Source organism: Lates calcarifer, linkage group LG3, assembly GCF_001640805.2.
Source record: "Lates calcarifer isolate ASB-BC8 linkage group LG3, TLL_Latcal_v3, whole genome shotgun sequence".
In the NCBI taxonomy this organism is placed as follows: domain Eukaryota; kingdom Metazoa; phylum Chordata; class Actinopteri; family Centropomidae; genus Lates; species Lates calcarifer.
Window position 1 is genome coordinate 14,561,368 of NC_066835.1, and position 21,663 is coordinate 14,583,030.

The 21,663-nt window shown below is 39.6% G+C and overlaps 2 protein-coding genes across 2 annotated transcripts in view; both read left to right on the forward strand.

The window, feature by feature from the left end:
• The first annotated feature begins 672 nt into the window (after positions 1–672).
• cks1b (CDC28 protein kinase regulatory subunit 1B) lies at positions 673–3,040 on the forward strand. The gene is made up of 4 exons (XM_018685046.2): positions 673–825; positions 1,073–1,140; positions 1,296–1,423; positions 2,238–3,040. Exons 2-4 carry the CDS (start codon positions 1,082–1,084, stop codon positions 2,285–2,287), a joined length of 237 nt encoding a protein of 78 aa, XP_018540562.1. The 5' UTR covers positions 673–825; positions 1,073–1,081; the 3' UTR covers positions 2,288–3,040.
• Positions 3,041–8,864: 5,824 nt separating this feature from the next.
• LOC108888884 (ephrin-A3) overlaps positions 8,865–21,663 on the forward strand; it is a 102,566-nt gene continuing 89,767 nt past the window's right edge. Inside the window, exon 1 of the mRNA XM_018685086.2 lies at positions 8,865–9,126. Coding sequence (XP_018540602.1) covers positions 8,915–9,126 — 212 coding nt within the window. The 5' untranslated portion in view covers positions 8,865–8,914. The remainder of the gene's footprint in view (positions 9,127–21,663) is intronic.

The following is a 21,663-nucleotide window of genomic DNA, read 5'->3' on the forward strand; positions in this document are numbered from 1 at the left end:
CTCCATATCATTTGGGTAATAATTATTTGATTAATCACAGTTGTGTTAAACAAAGGAGAAAATGCCCATTATTGCCATTCAACCTGCTTTGCCAGATGATTTCAGATTTTATTTATAAGCAGCAGTGGTGAGAGAAGTATTTAAATACTTTTACTCATTACTGCATTTCAAGTTTTACAGAGTAAATGTACTTAAAAATCAAAACTTAGAATATGACCCTTTTCATAGTGTTGTGTTAGTTTGGCACTGATTTGTCAGGTACATTTAAGCTATTCTTTCAGGGGTGCCAGTGGTGTTGAAAGGTAAAATTTACTCAACTTTAGTAATAGTATAAAAATGACAACTTTCTAATGTTGTGAGTTGGAGGGCGTACTTCAGTTGTTCTTAAAGCATCGTGTCACCTCTCTGTTTTATTGCATTTGTTACTGTTTTTGTGTGACGTGAAATCTGCACATGTTAGTACGATGAAAACTAATTTGGGTAACTGGTTATGCAATAGTATTAAATTATGTCATGTTTGTATTGCAGTGGATAAGATGCAGCTTCCACGACGAATCTGAATATTTTCCTCTACAAAGCTGGCCAATTAGGAGCCGAGATGGCGATTGCGACAATTCCCTGCGACGAACAGACCTGGCCAATGGCAAGAGAGCGCTTCGTTCGATTGGCCAATGGGATGAGGTGAAGTGTATTTGAACAGTGAAAAGCGGGCTCTCAAACATTCGAGAGGGAAACAAAGAAGAGGCAACATCTCGCTGCTGTTGGACCCATAAAACTGGAATAATTTACCTTTTTTAACATCAGGATACCTTGACACTTTATAAGGTAAACTTGGAACCTCACTTATTGTGTCGCACACAATAAGAGAAGTCAAATTTGGCGTTTATATCGATCCCAAATTGTCAGAGATAACTCTTGTTCTCGGCTAACTTGAGCGACGTTAGCCTAGCCACACTGGCTTAGCGATACAAACTAAAGTTGGCTGTCACGATGGCCATCAAACTACACAGCTAATCTGCTTTTATTTATTATTCTGATTGTTGACTAATGTTGAAAAACTTCTCCACACCAGATTTCCGCCATGTCTCACAAACAGATCTTCTACTCTGAAAAATATGACGATGACAAATATGAGTACAGGTGGGTATGGTGTATGCATGTCTAATATGCTATAGTCTGTAACCAATTTGATAATCTCACCAATTTAACATTACTCTGAATCTGTTGCCAGTTATTTAACACTGTACACCATATACATTTTTGTCTGGTTCACTGCTCTCCTCTTATTATGACAGGCATGTAATGCTACCCAAAGACATTGCAAAGCGTGTACCGAAGACCCATTTGATGACTGAGACTGAATGGAGAAACCTGGGTGTCCAACAGAGCCAAGGATGGGTGCATTACATGATCCACCAGCCAGGTATCTGATATTGATACTAAGTCAGAAACAATGTCTTCAACTTATCTGAAAACACACCAGTAGGCTAGACCACATCAGGCCGCTGTGGAAGAAATTAACAGATATAATTTTGGCTGTTTTGAATTACTGAGAAGTATTCATAGATGAAAACTTTAGCGCACCAGTTAAACATCATACATGAAAGGAGAGTGTATGTGTTTTTTTTTTTTTTTTTTTTTTTTTGGTTGAATTGGTTTCCAATTCAGACAACAGTGTTGAAGGTTAATATAAGTTTAAATTATAGATATTTTACAGTCAAATGTCTACATTTTCATAGTATAGACATTGTTTTGACTGTAGGGACCACCAAGTCATAATTATGAATTGAAACTAGGCACACAACACAATAGAGGATTAAGGCTGTTGCAGAAATTTCATATAGAGCAATTAATTGACCAATAGTTTCAGTTCTTTAGAGGACTGAGATGTTGCTAGTTTGTTTGTGTAGCTGATTTTAAAGTTGTAGCTGTTTTTGCCCCATTTTGTTTTATAAAGATGATAACTCCCTTAATGATCCTGGTGGTTGTCTGACATTATAAAAGGGTACATTTACACCTTCTAATGAGTTGGTACAGATTAGTGGTCAACAGTTCAGCAGATTTAGTGGCCACAAGCAGATGGACAGCAGGTGCAAACTCGGTCACACCCCTCATTCAATAATGGTGTAACGGGAGATACAAGCGTTTAGTTTCCTCACAAAGAATCAAAGCATCACAACTGTTTTAAGTGTGACTATCACTGATAATATGTTGTATGTCTTTCTTTCCTCCTCCAGAGCCACACATCTTGCTGTTCCGGCGCCCCCTGCCTAACCCAAAATCATAAGTGAGAGATACTCTGGGTCCTTGGAAGATCAGTCCCACTTATGTGCCACAGATCAACGCTTCAAAATAGGGATCATGCTGTCAGATTACCAAGCTCTTGTGTGGTAGGTGACTTGTAATTTGGGCTGATCACGTTGGACCTGGAGAAGGACTATCACAGTTATGAACAGTGGTTGTGGAATGGAGTATGCGTTGAAGGAACAAAATCATCACCCTTCTCTTGGAGAAAAGACTTGTGCATGTGTTAACAGTGACACATTGTCTGCCAGAAATGTTTCAAATCAGCTAACACTGTCTTTTTGACTTAATCTATCTGTCCAACTTGCTGAACCTGCTTGGATATTCCAGCTTTTTAGAACAATTGCTATAAGATGTGGGAAGTGAAACTTGTTCAAATATTCTAATAGAGTGCACTCTGGGTTAAGCTCAGGTCGCAACACAAGCCAGATAGAATAGTTGGATCTTAAATTAAGTTAAACTCTAAAACATCAAACTGCGGTTTTAAGTGACATGTTGCTGCTCAGGTTAAATGACACTGTAAATTGGCATTTAACAATTTGTCATGTGCATGAAAAGCCACATCTGTAATAGTCACCTAGCAACTAGTTTTGATCACTTTTTCCATAAGAGCATATATTAGTTTTGGGCCTACTTTAAAACAAGTCTTTTTGATAGGTCTAATTGTACCAGTCAGCTGCTCAGTATTTATGAATGTGTTGCCCTTTCTGAAATAAATGTAAACTTTTAAATCCTATTAGTGTGGACTTGTGTTTTGACAGTATTTGGGGTTTACAACTACTGTACGATCACACAGAGCCACTTGACACATCAAACATATGTTAGAAATTGAACAAAAAAAGGTAGTTGACAGCTTTAATGGCAATGACACTACCCTAAAAATGCTCTTATAGAATAAATCCAAGATCATTGAAATGGATGTTGGAACGGCAGTTGCATTTGGTTTGGTATTAATTGATATTTCATTGAGACACTTGTTTTATTTCCTTTTTTTTGGGGGGGGGGGACATACTCGTTCTGAATACTAGCACCCACTCTGGCGTGTTGATTTTCTGTCTTCGTTTACTACCGTGTGCTGAGCTGCTCTCCTGTCATTTGAGGCTAAGGTTTTGCCTTAAAGCTGTTCTGTGAACTTGTGCCTTTTAGTTCTTTCTGACAGTGCTAGTTTGTACTGTGTGTGTGTGTGTGTGTATGTATGTGTGTATCTATATCTATATCTCTCATCTCTCTCTCTCTCTCTATATATATATATATATCTATATATATATATATATAGATATATATATAGATATATATAGATATATATATATATATATATAGATATAGATAGATAGATAAAATCTTGTACAATCTTATACAATATATAAGGAGATTTGTTGAGCCAAACTCTTCAGTGCAACACCTTCAATAAACCAGTAAAAACCTTAAAGAACAAGACACTCTCATAAACATCCCCTCATGCATTACACTGAAAATGCATGAGGGGATGCTCATGGTAAAAGTCACAATGCATTTAGTCCTCGAAATAACTGAAATCATGCATCTGTAGAATTAGTGTGTGACAGGGTTTGACCCTGTCTGCTAATCTTGACAGTAACACTAGAATACTGGATTATTACAGATACAGTGTGGAACTGATAATGCCCCATTTTTTTGTATCGTAATATGTTGCAGCTGCATGAAAATAGAAAGATTTGCTCATCCCTGGTTTCCTTTTTTCACTCCATTATATACATATATTTGAGCAGTCAGTGCTGGAAGTTTTACAGAATGTCACTTTAAACTCTAGTTTTTATCCCATCATTTAGTAGTTGGTACAAAAAAAACACCAGACAGCAGCATGAAATTGTTTTGAATGCACCCCTCTTGCTGTTGCCTGTAAAGGGAAAGCTTGCACTTGGGGCAGTAAGGGGTGATTACCATGTCCTTCCCAACAGCATGTTTTCAAAGGCAACCAGATCTCTAACAAAATAAAACTCTTAACTCATGAACTGCATGTAACAAAGCACTCACACCAGACAAAGTAACCATTTGATAATCGTAGAGAAATTGTCACAAAACTAGGTTGTTATATAATTACATTGCATTATATCAGGCCTGTTGCAAAAAAGTTTGAAAATGTTTATTGTAACACTGCTTTTATAGTTGATATAGAGAACTTAAATAGAGTGCTGGGTGCGTGACGTTTTTGTATGCACCACTTCTATTGTTGCCAATCACTGATGCTGCTGTTCACAGAAAATAAAACCCTGGTTTAAAATGCAAGATGTTTCACTTTCATACAATTCACTTTTTTTTTTTTTTTTTTTTTTTTTTAAACATTGGGTTCTTGTATAACCCCAGAAACATCTAGCAGTTTATTCATAGCTCCACTTTGATGCCACATGTATCAATGAAATAAGTGTGAACCATAACTGTGCTGTAAAATTGACATAAGTATGATAATCAAGTGTTGGGGCGCCTCATTGTACCTGTCATCGTATAGCATGATGCACCCCTGCTGGTGTAAAGGTGTGAGCCGACAAAATATGCCGGCACGTTTGCACAACAGCACACTTGGTGAATGTGTGATATTGCGACACACAGCTGGTGTTCATCCTGTGGCACAGTGATACTGCATCTGTTGTCTGGCACTGTGACTTTATTTATTGCCTGTCTTCCAATTCCAGAGTCTCTTAATGTGTATTATGGGTGTCATCTACCACTAAATATCTGTGAGCGTAACGGTCAAAATGTTTTTTCTGAATGGTCGAGTCGTTACACTGATGTACCTGCATAAGAGAGAGGCAGACAGCATCTGCCACACATTTAGCAGTTATACATGGTGTAAATGACTGGGGGATTATGGCTGTGCTGAGGTTTTAACAAAAAGGCAGTGACAAAAATTTTGAAAGACCAGATAATTCAGGGGTTTGGGTGTCAGTCTTAAACAGGATTTAGCTTTTCACAAATTAAGTTCTGCTCTTTTAGACCTATGAAAAAATACTGTCTAGTCTCATGTAATTGTTTTAATTTAAGATAGCAAATAGTAGAAAATATATCATTTAGAACAAAAACATGGCACCACTGATATGGAAATGGTTGACTAAAGCAAGGATTTAATATCACTGTAAGGGCTACAACCACAGTTTTGATTTCATTACTGCCTAGCCTTCTTAGAGCCTAAGTTGACATCATTTAAATGTTTTGTTTTATCCAACTAACAGTCTAAAGATATTCAGTTTAACTGTCATATAAGACTAAGAAAATCAGCAAATATTAAGGTTTGAGAAATTGGAACCACTGAATTTTTGGTGTATTTACTTTTTTAAAAACGGAGCCTAAACTGATCAACTAGCCAATTAATCAACAAATTCTTTCAGGCCTACTTATTGTTTATATGCTGGGAATTTGTCTGACGTCATTTAGGGATTTAAAGCAATTAATGTAGTTCAGTTCCCAGGTTAGATAATGTATGCTGTGGAAACTGCAAGTGGGACAAAAAGTGGGGTAATACTTCCACTGAGCTGGAGAAGGCTGTGAAGAGAGGCAAAGTGATACAGTTAATTTAATCAGTCGGGATCGCAATGTCACACTTTGTCAGGGGCCTCTGAAGTCCCAGCAACACACCTGGAGTGTAAGCGAGTAAGTGTCCTTTTTGTCATACAGTATGTATGACCATCAGATCATGTTATGAAGTCAGATCCATTTCTGTTAACCTTTCACTCCACATCGTTCTCCTCATGGTGTGTAAACATTACGGAGACCTTTCACATGTAAGTGCTATGAAAACTTATATGAATATCAGTAGTATGTGTTCAATGTATTAATAACTTTTACTTAGACTTGTCTTTTTGGTTATTGTGGTAATTTTCAAAAAGACGTATGACTAAAACCTCAAAAATATGGTGTCTCTTCATCTTCAGAACAGTCTTGCAGTCCAGTAATCCTTGAAGACTTTGTTACACAAGGTTATGGCAATCAAAAATGGTTAGTTTGTTTCATTTTAGGCAGTTCAACCCAAAAGAGGGTGCTAAAGGGTTAATGTCTGAATTAGTGATTTAAGTTGTCTTTTTTGTTTTCAATAGCATATTTAAATCACAGACAACTTCCTGTTGTCATCATGTCCAGTTAGACTGAATTCCTCTAGATGGCAAATAATCAAAGTGAGATATGATCCATTCGCAAAACAGTTCAATGGAAAGACTGTCGGTCAGATATGACAAACATAAAGCCCATAATAATGTCTCTGCTCTGTTTCCCAGTTTGGACTGTGGGGGGCAGTAGAACACAACTATGAAAAAGGGGGAGCCTGTGTACATTAATTCAACTGGCCTTTTTGCATATATGCTGCATTGAACGCAAAATGTAAACAAAATTGCTTGTGACTCAGGGTTTTATTTTTATATTTAGACCGAATCTACACCTTCTATTTTCCCACATCACATTTGTAAAACAATTTCTGTTATGTGGTGTAGCTCTGATCCTAACCAAAAAAAGCAAATCTGTTAGTCTGTATGCATCTAGGACACAGACTGAGGCGTTGCTAACAGAGCTTGTGGTGACAGTCAGACACGGTGGGTAGTAACTACACAACTTTGGAAGTCACGGGTAATGGAGGAGAGAAAATATTTTGAGAATCACAGGGAGATTTCTGACAATTTCTGGAAAATGTTGCCCAGGTAATCACTAGGCTGCCATGGTCAGCAATCTGAGCCTCCTGCTGAGATCCAGACATGTGTGGTGGGTAGAATAAGATGTTTGACGCCTTAAGGTGGAAAAAAGAAAAAGCTTGAGCGTCTGCCAGAGGTATCTATGAATCATGCTGAAAATTGGTTCCTGTTGGAAACTTAAAGGTAAATGATAACCTAAATCTGGGACTGTATTTGCAGAACAGCTCAGTGCAGCAAGATGATGAACCAGTTTATCAGGCTGATGACCTTTTATTGAAAATCTACCAGTCAGCATTGTTCACATATCATATTATTAATAATATTACAGTGCTCATTTTCAAAGGAGAGCCTTAATGGTGTTCAGAGGATGTTTCACCCTGACTGAAAGCCGAGGGGGGAAACACTGAGTGACTGAAGTTAGGGCGGCAAAATAATTTTCGTTATTGATTAAGCTTCAGATTATAGTCTCAAATAACTGATTAATCTTTGGTCGGAAATAACAAAAGTGAAGCTGGAATAAGGGATTCTTTGGCACGTTACTTCAACTGATTAACTGACAAAACTGTTTGAGCCCAAGTTTTTATGTTTTGGCACAAAAATAGCCATAAGATGACATATCCTAGGTCATTTGAAAGGTATATTGTTGCTGTGTAATTGGTTTTCACACTTGTGGCCGCCTTTTGGAAATAGTATTCCCTTCATGTATACCATTGCAAACCATTCATGCTGTTGAGGAAGCTATCAAAGAATGTAAAGTCGAACTTTGGGAATACTATTATCTAGGTCAGTGGTTCTCATCCCAAGTATTAGGACCCAGGGGTTTCCAGGATGATCAGCAAGAAATGAAAAAAACAGTTAAATTTTTTCCATCTCTTTCTCCAGTCCTCACATTCTTATGAAATACAGTAGACTTTTAACGCTTCAGGCCTCTAAAATCATTTAAATTAAACAATCTGAGAGGGCAATATCCTCACTTCTGCGTCTCTGTTTGAGCTCATAGCCAAGCAGTGTTTAAGGATCACAACCACTCATCGCTTATTCTTAGCATCAAAAGTGTGATCATTGATTGCATTCCTCTTTTCATGCATGTCTGCAAAGATTCTCAGTCATCCAGGTCATGGTAATCTAGGGACAGTAGAATCAGGGGCAGCTGGACTTGGTTGTAGATTCTTGTAGATGTTTTCACCTCTCACTTAAGATGCTTCTTCAACTGAAGAAGCCCCTTGGATGAGAGGTGAAATGTCTTTAAGTATCTACAACCAAGCCCTTTATTCAACCCTTACTGAATCTTTTCATGCATTTTTCTCATTAGGTTCTCTTGCACTGATAAGAAATGCAGTGCTTAAAGACTGTCTAAAGCTTTTTTTAAATGAACAACAGGCACAGATGCTCAGGAGGATATCTTTGCATAATGACATCTCATTTTTCTTTCCTGTCAAAAATCTGTCTGTGTTGGATTATTTACCCAAACTAAAATATCTTATGGCTGTGAACTGTCTAGTTCTTTTTAATTTTGGTACTATTTGCCAATAACTCTTAATAATATGTGTCTTTTGTAGTTTTGAATGTCATATGCAAATCATGTTGTGCAATTAACAATAAATGTGTGATGGTTTTAATGTATAATTTGAGCTTGTTGTGCGTAAAAATAAATAATAAATAATGAGTTTGGGTAAATATTAGCCTACAACAGTAACATAATAATAACTAGGGCTAGCAATTATAATCTAACACATTTTTATTCAAATTCAGTTCATAGCTTCCCCTTCTCTTTCTCTCTCTCTGTGTGTACTGAAAATAAATAAATAAATAAATAAAAATACAAATAAAATGGTGTTTCTACACAGCCCTGGCTGTAGAATTGGGATATACATAAGATGGATCGGTGTGCGACCCCGTGCGCAGGAGGTGAGAGACTTTAAAAGCAGTGTGCGCAAGAAAGAGGGAAATTCCGGTGCATGCTAACGCTACAGAGTAGAGACGGGGTAATGGCAGGCAAACAACCAAAGAGGAAACGGACAGAGGAACACAAACCTACAAGGAAAGGCTATGACCAGGCCGGTGGGAAGAAGCGTCAGTATCGGTGCGGCTTTCCAGCGGTGGAGAGGCACTTCCGGGAGCTGAAAGGCCTGAGGTCAGACGCGGAGGTTGAGCTGTTTCTGCTTGACAGGTGAGTAACATTAGTTTGCTGTGTTGGTAGTAGGCCAGTATTGTTTTGTTCTGCGTTTTCTTGGCTTAAGACCTCGGAAGAGGGTTGTGAGTATCTGCAGCTACTGTGCTAGCTCTGAGAAACCGTCTCGCCCGCTCTGCGTGTTAGCTTCACCTCAGCTAATGTAACACACAGTCTAAGTGCTCCGTCGTTGTTCGCTCTGTATTGTGATGTTTGGCCTTACAACGTTTCCAAAGGCTGTTATAGACTTTAAGTGCAGTGAGACTGATGCATAATTTGAAATGCTAGGTGAAGTTACCTCCCTTGTTAGCTAAGCTACAAATCTACAGACTCACAGTAAAAAGCTGAACTACTAACTCTTGCTAGTTTTCATGTTGTGGATGTTGTGTTTGTGTGCATGTCGTTAGTTTGAAAATGTTTTATATTGCGTTTGTTTTGCGTCAGCTGTGAAAAAGCGGACGCACTCGCATCCGCCATTTTCCTTCTCACTCAGTTGTTGGTTTCTATGACAATGCGCGTCCGCGAGATTGGGGAGTGTGTTTGTTTTGCTGCTAGCTTTTGCTGATATCAAACAGTCTTTCTCGTGTATTGGAATAACTTGTGTTAATGGTATTTTGACTCAAACATTTAACTCCGTCTGATGGTTTAACTTCTCATCTTGCTGCAGTGATGTACAGGTGTAGTCCAGGACCTAATGACATCACTGTTGGATGTGGTAACAGGTGCAAACGAGCACAAATCTGTCCACACCCACCCACATCTATCTATAAAATGGGCTTGAAATTTTCCACCAGTGATTGAAATTACTTGTTATTGCTGAAAAAATGTGAAAGTATACAGTATATTGACTTCATACAAAAAAACTTGTAAATCTTTCTATATATAAATAAGGAAACAAGCAAAAATATGTATTTCACTTTACATTTTAGTGCCCGTGAGACATAAATCTGACAACTATCATAATGTGCAATATGACTCAATGACCAGGACAAAGAACAATAGTTTGGTGCTGTACTGCTGCTCTATTTTTGTACAGGGAATTAACATTGTACCTAGATTCGATAAAGAAAACTTCCAAAAGACCTCAAGTGTTATTAAGTCAGGTGTCTGAATAATTTAAAAGTAAAACGAAAAGCAGTGAGAGGAAAGTGTGATGGAGGATAACGCAGTGTGAAGATGTACTTGGTTTAAAAGCAGAGTAGAGAATTTTACACTGAAATAAAGAGGTGAGACACAAAGACACAGAACCAAGCAACGAAAAAGGTAAGTCTTTACAGGAGTAGGTAGGCGAGAGATGTGAATGCTAAAGAAACACAAAATGGGAGAGTCAGAGGGAGAAACACGTTGGGAGAGAGAGGCGAGAGAAAGAGGGTCAGACAGAGATGGAAAGTGCTCTGGCGAGAGAGGGTATTTATGTCTGGGTGTCGCTGGCACAGCGGGACGCCTCCTAAAAGGAAGCCAAGTTTGATACGGAGTGCAAGAGAGGAGAGAGCTGCTGTTTGAAAGACGGCTGATGGAACAAAGAGCTCGAAATTGCTCCATTAGACTGTCCAGAGAATCATATTCTAAAAATGAATTTTAGAGCAGCGCGAAATAATTTATAGGACTAATCTATCAAAGTATACAAAAAACCCAGCAATTCATTCTAAGGTTAATATTCTGTGAAACAACAAACTGTCTGTGATAAATTAATCTTTGAATAATACATTTCACAAAATGTATAATTTAGTTAATGTGATTTACCGATTTGCCTCAGACTGATACTGTCAAGGAAAATGAAACTATGAAATGATCCGCCACCCCCTAAGACACATGACATAAGACCTTGGGGCCAGAAGGGCAATTCTGGTAAAAATGAGTGTCATATATTAAATTAAAGCTCCTGGTGGGATCTGTCCAGAGGCAAAGGCACGCTGCTGAGCACATTATAGAAGACAAAAAGAAATGGAAAATAAGTTGTTTCAAGTTTTAATACAATCTATGAAAAATTCCCACTGTGAGTTTCTTACATGGAATGGTTTTTTTTTTGCAAAATGAAAGAAAAGAAAAGTGAATGTCATTCACTGTGACTGCTTACATAACATGTTCATGCTGCTTTAACTTTTTCAGTGGGCCTGGTAGACTATAATGTATTAGGGAATTCAAAATGGGTTATAATGAATTATGTGTCAACCAATACATTATTAAGTTTTTTATTGTGTTTCAAGGTGTCCAAATGTCACCTAGCAAGTAAGCATAAATGTAATAATAAAGAACTGTATCTAATATGACATAAGTCAGCTATTCAGGCTACCATCTCACATTAACATAATAAATCAACTTGTAATCCATAGTATCTGAATAAAGTAAGTATTGCTCAGATTTCAACCTCACTCTTTGGCTAAATTGGCACTTCTGACTCACATTTTCATTACAACATTTTTGTCACACATTTTTGTTATAACGGTTTTCTCAGATACGATTTAAAATAATCATAGATTCAGTCTAGTGTTTAACAGTTCTAATTTTACAGATAATTAGTTCTGCAAGAATAAATGAGGACATAAATTAAACTTCCAAGGAGCCGTGTTTAACACCACATTAATGTAGTTGAACCGTGGCAGCATCATAAAATGGAGAGAGAGGGATAATCACAAAAACAGACCTCTGAGGATAGTCAATGACACTTTGTACAGTCAAACATTTTGTAAGATTTTCCTGGATTCTGCACTTTTACTCTTTTTACATTTCATTTGAAACGACATGGAATCATTGTATGTCTGGTTTTATTTTATGTTTTCAGGGTCAGACTTTACCTTTTACCAAAAATATTCACAATAAATTTAATGGTGGGTTTTATCTTACCTCGTCTCCAGCTGAGTGGAGAATACTCCTGTTACCAGCAAAATACATAGTACAATGCACACTGGATCTGTATAGCTTTATGAAGGCTATAATTTATGAATGATAGTCCCTTTAGGCACTGTACATGCCCCCTAGCAAGATGTACGTGTGTGAATGTGGTCAAGCGTTGGTCATTGAAATCTGACAGAAGATCAATATTAGCCTGAAGTTAGTTTGATATGTGTTTAAGCCAGCATTTCAAACCACATTAATTGATTTTTTGCCACTCCAAAACATGTAAACACAATGTTGACATAATACCTTTCTGGTAAATCTGTTTGGCTCACTTCACCCTCCCTTGACTCAGAGTCAAGTCAGCTGCTGCTGAGGTTGATGAGCATGGTGAGAGCAACAGTACAGTTGAGGTCCAAAAATCCAAAACAATGAGCTGAAAGGCTAAAACGCTCCATAGAGCTAAGGGGAACTCTCAGAGTCAGGCAGATAATTTTCTGTGAGGTTTTCACAGTGAACAACACCTTTCACACTTTGTGTAGTAACTTGATCCATTGTTATACAAGACTGATTAGAGCGGCTTTAACTAGGGATTAATACTTTCTGGTATGTAAAGATGTGCAGACACTACATTTTTATTAATCTTCTTTCAATCAGTCTGTCTGCACGGCCACAATCTGCCACCTATTGTACGGATCAGTTGAGCAGCTACACTGAAAGTACGTTTGGAACATCGGGTCAGTTTTGTCTAGTGACAGTTCTAATAAAGTCTATTCAAACAAGATTACTTTGAGTAATTCTACTGCAAATGGAAAGTAAAATGAAAAAGGAATATTAGATGGGTAAATATACACACAATATGGTCTTTCTGTTCAGTCTTGTATCACATCATAGACTCTGTCAAGACTAAAATTAACCACTACATGTAAAATGCCACTATAATAATTTTAAAACAAGCTCACTACAGTTTATAATGGATCCTTTGGCAGCACCCATGTGGGAAATCATTCCATGGAGCTGCTCAAACTGCAAGACAGCCGACCAAAAATTCTGCCAGAAATCCATCTGAGCGTCCGACAGCCAGATTGTTGATTGTTCAGGCAATTAATCAGGCGTTGTGATCCCCCTCAACCTGTGCGTCAAACAACAACCGATCTGGCAGAAAAGCGAACAATTTGTGGTTGAATTTGGGCTGAATGCATTTTGAATACACTGCGTCCTTACTATATCCTCATCTTGTCCTCGTTTTCACTGAACACTGATCAAAACTTACTCAGTACACAAGCAGGAGTTCCACCAAGATCTCAAATGAGTTCATCTGCTTAAGTGCACCTGAAACCTATAGCAAGAGGTGAAAGGCTGAGCCAGCGCCTGTGCCAGCACTAACTCATCCACCTCTACCAATCACATCTGTTGATAAAAAGGTCCTCTAATGGAGTGAGCCGGTCAGGCATTGATCTGGTCTGAGGAGCGACTCTGGCACCTCTGGTGATAGCGATTTTAAGATGTTTGGTCCAGGGCACGTTGCCGTTAGCTGTATTGATCTAACCTGCAGACTCTGCTCATTGGACTTTATGGTGCATTTGTGTAAGAGTTGTTCTATGAGTTGGCCTGTTGAAAAGGACATTGAGATTGGCAGTGAGAGTTCTTTCATGAGCTGGCCTGTTGGGACTGCTGGTGGAACACACTGAGGCCTATAGCAGAAAAATCAGTAATAGCTGTCGATATGAGCAGCAGGGGTCAAGCCGCCTGTCCTTATAATGCTGCACTGTAAACACACGACGCAGCGTTTTAGTGTCTCTTACTTTCCTCTCCATCATTCCCTAGAGCTAACTTAAAGGCTGACAGGAATATTATCCAACCATATTTTTGGATTATGTCCTGAGACTCTATTCAAAGGGAATACAGCTCAAAATGAAATCAGCCTTAAACACTGTGGCACTGGCTCATGTATTTTCAAGAGCTCTTTGTGAGAGGGAGGTTATAAATCAATTTTAGGATCGACTGAGCGCTTTATCTTGATTTTCAACCTTGGCAGATCCTTTACGGGTCCTTTAAACATTAGTATATTTCTTGTGCCGGCGAGTGGCGGTCGAAGTGTCTGACTGCTCTCTTTATGTAGAACAAGGCGACTCAATCTGGGCTGATTCAATGACTCACTCTTATAAATGAGGCATATTAAACTGCACCTGTTGATGGGAGGTGGGAAGCAAACAGGAGTGCGTGTGATTGTGTGTATGTGCGGTGTATTGATCCAGCTAGAGGAGAGCTGGGGAGGACTTCCACATGGCCTTGATGTGTGAGATGCTGTCTGGACCTGGAGACTGTGCTATTGATCAGCATGTCCAGTCTTAAGTAGCCTCTCCATTCAGGCCCCTTGACGGCAACATGCTTCCAAAATGATAGTAATCAATGGAAATGGTTAAATGACCCCACACAACTCAAACGTTATGTATTGCCTTGGCATCGTGGATTTATCTTTGCGGATTATGGAGCACTGTCTGACTTATTGACCACTCATGAGACTACTTATCCTCCCTGTGGATAGACATTGTGTCAAACTAGAGCTCAATGTTTATGAACTATACCCCCAGTGAGTCAGGGACTGTTTACTTCTCTTCCCTTGCTGCTGCAAAAGACCCTCTTTGCATGATAGATGGGCAATATATGAGCCATTTTCCCCTTTTCACTCCTCACTGCTTGTAATCCAAACACATTTGAGTGTGATGGTTGTCAAATGGTAGCGGGTAATCAGACACAGGCAAAAATGAATAATGCATCACAATATGTCTGGCTATCATTGTGTTGGATTATTGTCAGAACGAGCCAGAGCACTGTTGTTGAAATGAAAAGACAATCAGCACAGCTCTGGCTCTACGTCCAACAGCAAAATATACATTGTCAGCCTCTCTCTAAGATACAGTTAGAATGTACTGCACCATGATACCAGAAAGTTATAAAAAGTCAGAACTGCAATTGTCATTTCTTCCCCCATATATTGCAAGCTCAAGAGGCGAGGAGGTAGTCAAGTCGTCTATCACTTCACTTTGCCCCAGTAGTGTAGACACATTGACAAACAGTATAACGCAGACAATTGAGATTGATACAACCACAGAGACACACAGAAAGCTCTGGACATTACAAAGCAGACCACAGCAGCAACACTGTCTTCTCACAGACTGCATTTACAGAGAGCTGGGCTCAGATGATGAAACAAAGAGGAGATGTCAGAATATGCAGGCTGAGGAAGTGAAATACTGATTTTTTTTTTAAGGTACAAATTATCACATATTTCATTAAACAAAGAAAAAATGGCAGATGGGTGTAAAAAACCAAACAAAAAAGAACCCATTTGCAACGATTTCTCCTTTTGATTCATAAGGCGTAGAATCGTGAGAGTGGTGTGGTGATTTGTGAGGATCATTACAGCGAGAGGCCAGTGTTTAGGACTTCTCACATTGGAGAGAGTGACAAAGACAGAGGGTGAAAGTGTGAGAGACTAATTGTAAAAATGAGAGCAGCATTTAGACAGTGTTAAACAGCAGAACTAAAAAGGTGGCATGCTGAAGAACGGGTGTTTTATTGAGTTGTCAGCCATTAGAGAGCAAGTAAAAGTCCTTACTCAATTGCCCAGTGTTTTAGTGTAGTTTAGTGGCATATCAGGGAATTAAAGTGACCTGAACTTCACAAGTAAGAGCTGCAGTGTATGCAAGCACCGCGAAGAATGAACATGTATGATAAAGTGGCATGAATGTCCACAGCATGCATATAAAAACTGTAATCTTTTCTGACAAGAGCCTGACATTTTGGCGCAGCTATTGCAATTTTTCAGAGTGTTACATGATGACAAGCCCCTTCCATTTTTATCTGAGCCTTAATGCTTTTAGCCCCACTTTCTGAATTAGCTGTCAGCCACTGTGGTCTCCTTCTCAATGCTTCTTTGGAGCTCAAATGACTGAATTAGGCTCTACCTTTAAAGATAATTGCTTAATTGGGGTCTTTTCATATGCTGTCGGTAGCTGAGGACCTGAGAAAGGCTCTGATAACTCTGTAATTATGCGGCTACAGCAGATATACGCATTTGAGGCAGAGCTACGAAGAATGAGCTGACAGCCTCATGCTCTCTCCACATCCACTCTCTCTCCATGGACTTTGAGATACAGCTAAAATTGCAGGGCCTCTTTCAATACAAATACATGAGTATTTGTGTGCGTGTGGTTGTCTGAGTGTGAGTGTGTGTGTGTGTGTATATATATATATATGTCAGTACTCATGAGTGTATCTCAGTATATGAATGAGACATCAGAGGATGTCTGAATCGAGCTAGGCTGCAGGTATGTGTGGGAAAAATCTTTGCTTCTGCTTTTATTCCTGCTGCACTGCCACTGTCTCCTATTTGAAAGGTGGAAGAACACTATTACATGGTACATCTTCTTCCTTCTAGTACTGCTCTTGGATACAAAGTGTCAGATGAAGTCTATTTGTGTAAGACGTTTTGGGGAGGAACATCACATACATGGCGGCAGCTTTCACCGGAGCCTTTTTTCCAAAGGCCTGGCTGTCAATATAACTTTGCCCATGGAGAGTAGAAGAGATGTACTGGGGGGTGGGGAGGGAGCAAGGGGAGAGAGGTAAATACAGTTATGGTCTGAGGTGAATAACAGTAGGGTGTCAGGGGGAAGAAGTGGGAGCCAGAGTAGGAGGGAGGGAGGTGGGGGGGTAAGAGGCGATGAGGAAGGGGCAAGGAGAACTGGAGCCATGGCGGGAGGAGAGGGTGGGGAGGTGGAGCGGGAGATTAGTTTTGCTCTGGTAACGGCAGATCATAAAAACACAAAGCGGAGGAAAGAGGAGATGAAAAAGAGAAGGGGGGAGGATTAGTGCCAATTCAGGAATGACAGAACATGGGGTAGTGAGAGAAAGAGGAGTGGGATTGGAGATGGGAGGAATCCTTGGAGTTTAGTTAGGATTAGTTTTGCTTCAGGGACTGGGGATTGAATGAGGGAGAGGGAGTTGGGTGATCTGGGTGGCGTCATGAAAACAAAACCTCTTATCAATCAGTTGTTGACAAAGTGAGACCTAGAGAAATCTCTCTCTCTCTCCCCCTCACCATACACTCCCGACCCTCTGGGATGTGTATATCTACTGGATGTCACTGGCAGCACACTTTCAGAACTAATGATGCAGTGGGAAATAAATTGTTGAACTGACCGTTGCTAGAAGACAGTTATAAAATCACGTCTCCAATAAGTGTTACTAATTTTGTATCTGGTTTATAAATGATAACTTTTTGCAATCTTATACATCAATGACCCCCATCATTTTTAGCATTTCCAGCAGTGTGTCACTGGGGATGGCACAAACATTAATACTCCCAAGAGGTTGAAAAATACTGACTTGATGGTTCCCTGACTTTCACTCTGGCACCACGATGAGGTTGACATTTTTCGCTTTTATTAAAATATTGTGGCAACTTCTGGATGCTTTGCAATGAAATTTGGTAAAGCAATTCATGGTACCCAGAGGATGAATCCTAATATCCTCTTTCATCTAGCATCATCAACATTTCAGTTTGTCCAATATTTTGATTTTGCAGCAAAATTGATGAGAGCCACAGATGACAGCCTCAGCTGTAATTTGTGCACACTAACAAACTAAAAGGTTGTGTTCATTGTAAATGTGCAGCCTCTTAGTTTCAGCAATGTTAACATTATTATTGTGAGCATGTTTGCATGCTGATGTTAGCGTTAACTACTGTGCCTTGGTTCAGCCTCACAGAACTGCTGGCATGGCTGAAGACACTTCATCTGTCCGGAACTCCATCAAAAGTGCCTTTCGCCAAATGTTACATAGCAGATAAAACTTGTCACCATCTCACTGACCCTGACGTTGGCAACCAGTGTCATACATTAATTCTGTGTCTGCTTGTAAAATAGTGGGTAAACAGTGTGACTGACCATAAGATGGATCATGTCACCTCATCAGTGTATTCAAATTTTTCCAGTTTACTGGAGGTAGTCCATCCCTAAAAATTACAACTAATTGCCTCCATCAGTCCAAAACAAGAAGCTACTTTGCAGCACATGAATCAGAATGAGCATCTACAGCTGTTCCTTTTTCGGTTGGCAGGAATCTCTTGTTGCTCCTATTTTGCCTTGAAAATGAAAGATTTGCTTCTGAGATATATATATATATTTTACTGAGGCCATCAGGGGAGTCTTTAACATGGAAATAGTGCTCAACAGGCTGTTTTTTTCCTGTGATAGAGGGTATGAAAATGATGCAATAACAAAACATTTGTGGATTCAGAAGTTTGCTTCAAAGTTGTATAGATATAAAGGGGGGAAAAGATAACAAGAAAGATTGCTAACTAGCTCCCTGGTTATTACATGAATCTGCATGGCAGCCAAAAAAGAACAAATAGCTGTGCCTAATGGGAATAAACACCATGGCTGGGTAATATCTTTGACTAATCAAGTTTCTTGGATGAAACCCAGTGTACAAAAATATGGCAGTGACAGATGTCTTCTATTTTTCTTTGCCAAAATTTACATGTAGTGAGAGCTGATTGACATGTTGCCAAGCCAGGTGAGTGTTTCTATGAAGCTGCATATATTTTCTTCATGCTGTGCCCTGACAGGAAGTGATGGGGGGGGGGGGACTGAGAGAGAAAGCAGGAGTAGAGTGAGTAACTCTGACTGGCCCATTAACAGAGTTGGTTGTCAGTGTCAGTGGGCTCAGCTGCGGACAGTGGGCAACAGTAGTTGCGGAGGAACATTGTTAAAAAGCACCAGCACTGTCAGATCTGGACATTCTCCTAAAGTGTACATGGCTGAGGTCACAGGGCGCATGGTTAACACTAGCAGTAGAGAATAACAAGTCTGGTGCTTTGTACAGATTGACTCTGAAGACTGTCCCAATGTGAATATCAAACCTCTACCGTGACAAATAGGCAAAGAGGGCGAGGGATGAAGGGCCAGGCGAGAGTTGTGAAAAGAGGGAAGCATGAGCGAATTGATGGAAAGAGGTTGCTGGGAGGAAGGGGGGTGGGGTGGGGTGACAGAGAGAGCAAGGGGATGTGAGGCAGATGGAGAGAGGTGACAGTGCAGGGAGAGAGAGAGAAAGAGAGAACGGATGAGACAGAAAGGGGGAAGGTTTGTGTTTAATTAGCGGCCCAGGAGAGTGTCTTGGTTGAGCCAAGAAGGAACATGGGATGTTCTCTAATTGGCCCTGGTCTGTAGAGAGGGAGGGAGGGAGGGGAAGAGAGAAAGAGAGGAGACAGACACAAGAAGGAGGAGAAGAAAAGGAAGAGGAATGACTGGACATTTGTCTGCTTGGCTGCGCATGTATATGAGGAAGCTGTTGTGGATGCATTTGTCCATAGAGATATGTAGCCTTAGTCACTGTACTCATTACATCTTACTTAAGTTGACTTACTCATTTAAGATGTATAGTTGAGCTATAGAATATATTGTGCACTGAATCACTAAGTAATTTTTTATGGTTAAATAGATATTATTTCATTGTGTGCAGCTCTGTAACTATCAGATTAGACTATTATATAAGATGGATACCACTCTTAAATCTTTCCCTTAAATAACCTCCTGTAAAACTGAAACTTTCAGTTTTTGCACCTCATTTTTTGTAGAAATTAAACTAATGACATGATTAGTGAGCTTCTGAAGTTCTGGTAGGCTAGCTGTTTCCTGTTTCCTGCCTGCTTTCAGTCTTTACACTAAGCTATGTTAAGTCAACCAGCTGCTACCATACAAAAGTGTTGGTCTTTTAATCCAACTCTCTATAATGAAGTGAATTAGTATATTTACCAAAATGTCAGAATATTGCTTTAAGTTGCTTAGTCATGTCCCCTCACCTTCAGGATCATTTTAGTTCTTACCCGCTGTTGTTTGATCCGAACCCCAAGAAAGTGAAGTTGGCTGCTTACTTACTTGTTGGAGTTGACTTAAATGTTACCAACAAAGTATTCAGGGTCAGAGACAGAGAAATATAGTATATGTTTCTACAAGTTCTTGTGTACTTTTCATCTAGTTCTGTTTTTATCAGACCAGGTTTGGGCTCTTATTTCCAATTGTGCGAATATGAATCCTTCCAGAACAACTTTTACACAGTATTGTACTTCCAACAGAATTGTTTCAACGTGGCAGTGCCCTCAAGCACAATGTGAGTTTCAGAAAGAAATGTTTTTTTCCCAGTCTGGTGTGAAAGAACCTGACTGGCCTGCACAGAGACCTGACCTCAACCCCTATTCAGCACCATTGGGATGAACTGGAACACCGACTGAGTGTCACTGATGTTATCACCTGACATCAGTGGCCGACCTTACTAATGCTCTTGTGAATGAAAGGGAGTAAATCCCTGTTCCAAGCAAAGAGTTCCCAGAAATATAAACAGAATGAGATCAATGATAACATATGGGTGTAATGTTCGATTGTCCAAGTAGTATTGACAGACATATACACAGATAGATAGATGTAGGTACCATACTGTAACACATACACATACAGAGCAACAAAAAGCACATAACTCTCTAAAGATGATATACTCACATACTGATGTGTTTCACACTAATGTGTGTGTGGTTTTTGCTGCAAAGGGTCAAGGAGAAACTTGGTTGCCATGACACGCAACAAAGAGGAGAGGAGAGAAAGCTCAGAGGATATGAATAAGGGAGCAGGAGAGATGGATGAGGGGAGTGGGGAGAGGCAGGAGAGAGACAGAGATGGATGGAGTGAAGAGTCTGGCTGTACAGGGGCACAGCAACGGAGAGACACAATCCACAGATGCACAGAGGAGATCTGGGTAGAGGCTTTGGAAAAATGACAAGTCAAGAAATTGGGGAAGGAGGGATAATGAGCAAAGACAGAGAGGAAGGAGTGTGTGTTTGTGTGCAAAATGGAGAGACTGAGGCCAAGAGGGAGAGATGAAGAAAAGAGGGGAAGTTTATTGGAAAGAATTTGGAGAGGAGAGGAAGAGATTTGTAGAGAGAAATTCAGGAGGTTCTGGTGGGAGGAAGGGCTGTCCAGAAACAAATCAGGCCAGCTCAGCATGTTCTTCATGCACCCCATTTAGGATGGTGGCATTATTCTAACCATAGCCTCAATCAATACTTGTGACAGCATATTGGTGATCAATCAAAGTGCCAGGACAGAATTGATCATGCTCAGTCAAATGTGACATAAACAAGGCCTTGCAATCGATATGATGTTAGTGTATTCAGTCCAAGACAAACACTCTGTATCTCAATTAACTGCTCATTTTGCCATCGTATACTTTGATAAAGAGAGTCATTTACGAACACCTAAGAGCAGCACAGTGAAAGATGATGTGCTGGAGCAACCACTGGCTAAAAGATTTAAATAGCAACTTTTATCTTATTGTTAACATCAATGAATTATGTGTACCTTTATACCTTTACTTTGCCTTTAAAACTTGCATATTGAGCTATCACTTTTGCACTCTTTGTTTTTTCTGTCATGTGTGCAGGGGAAAAAGAGTAAATTACCATAAACAAGTATAATAAATAATTGCAAAAAATTACACCAGAAGCATTTAAGTTAACAGAGAAACAGGAGCTGGGGAGTTTTTTTTCCTCCCCCTGCAAAGTTAATAACACAGCACACCACAGCAAAACAATCAGATAGTGAAGAGCCACGAGAGGTGCCTTAATTATAGGTAGGAGCTAAT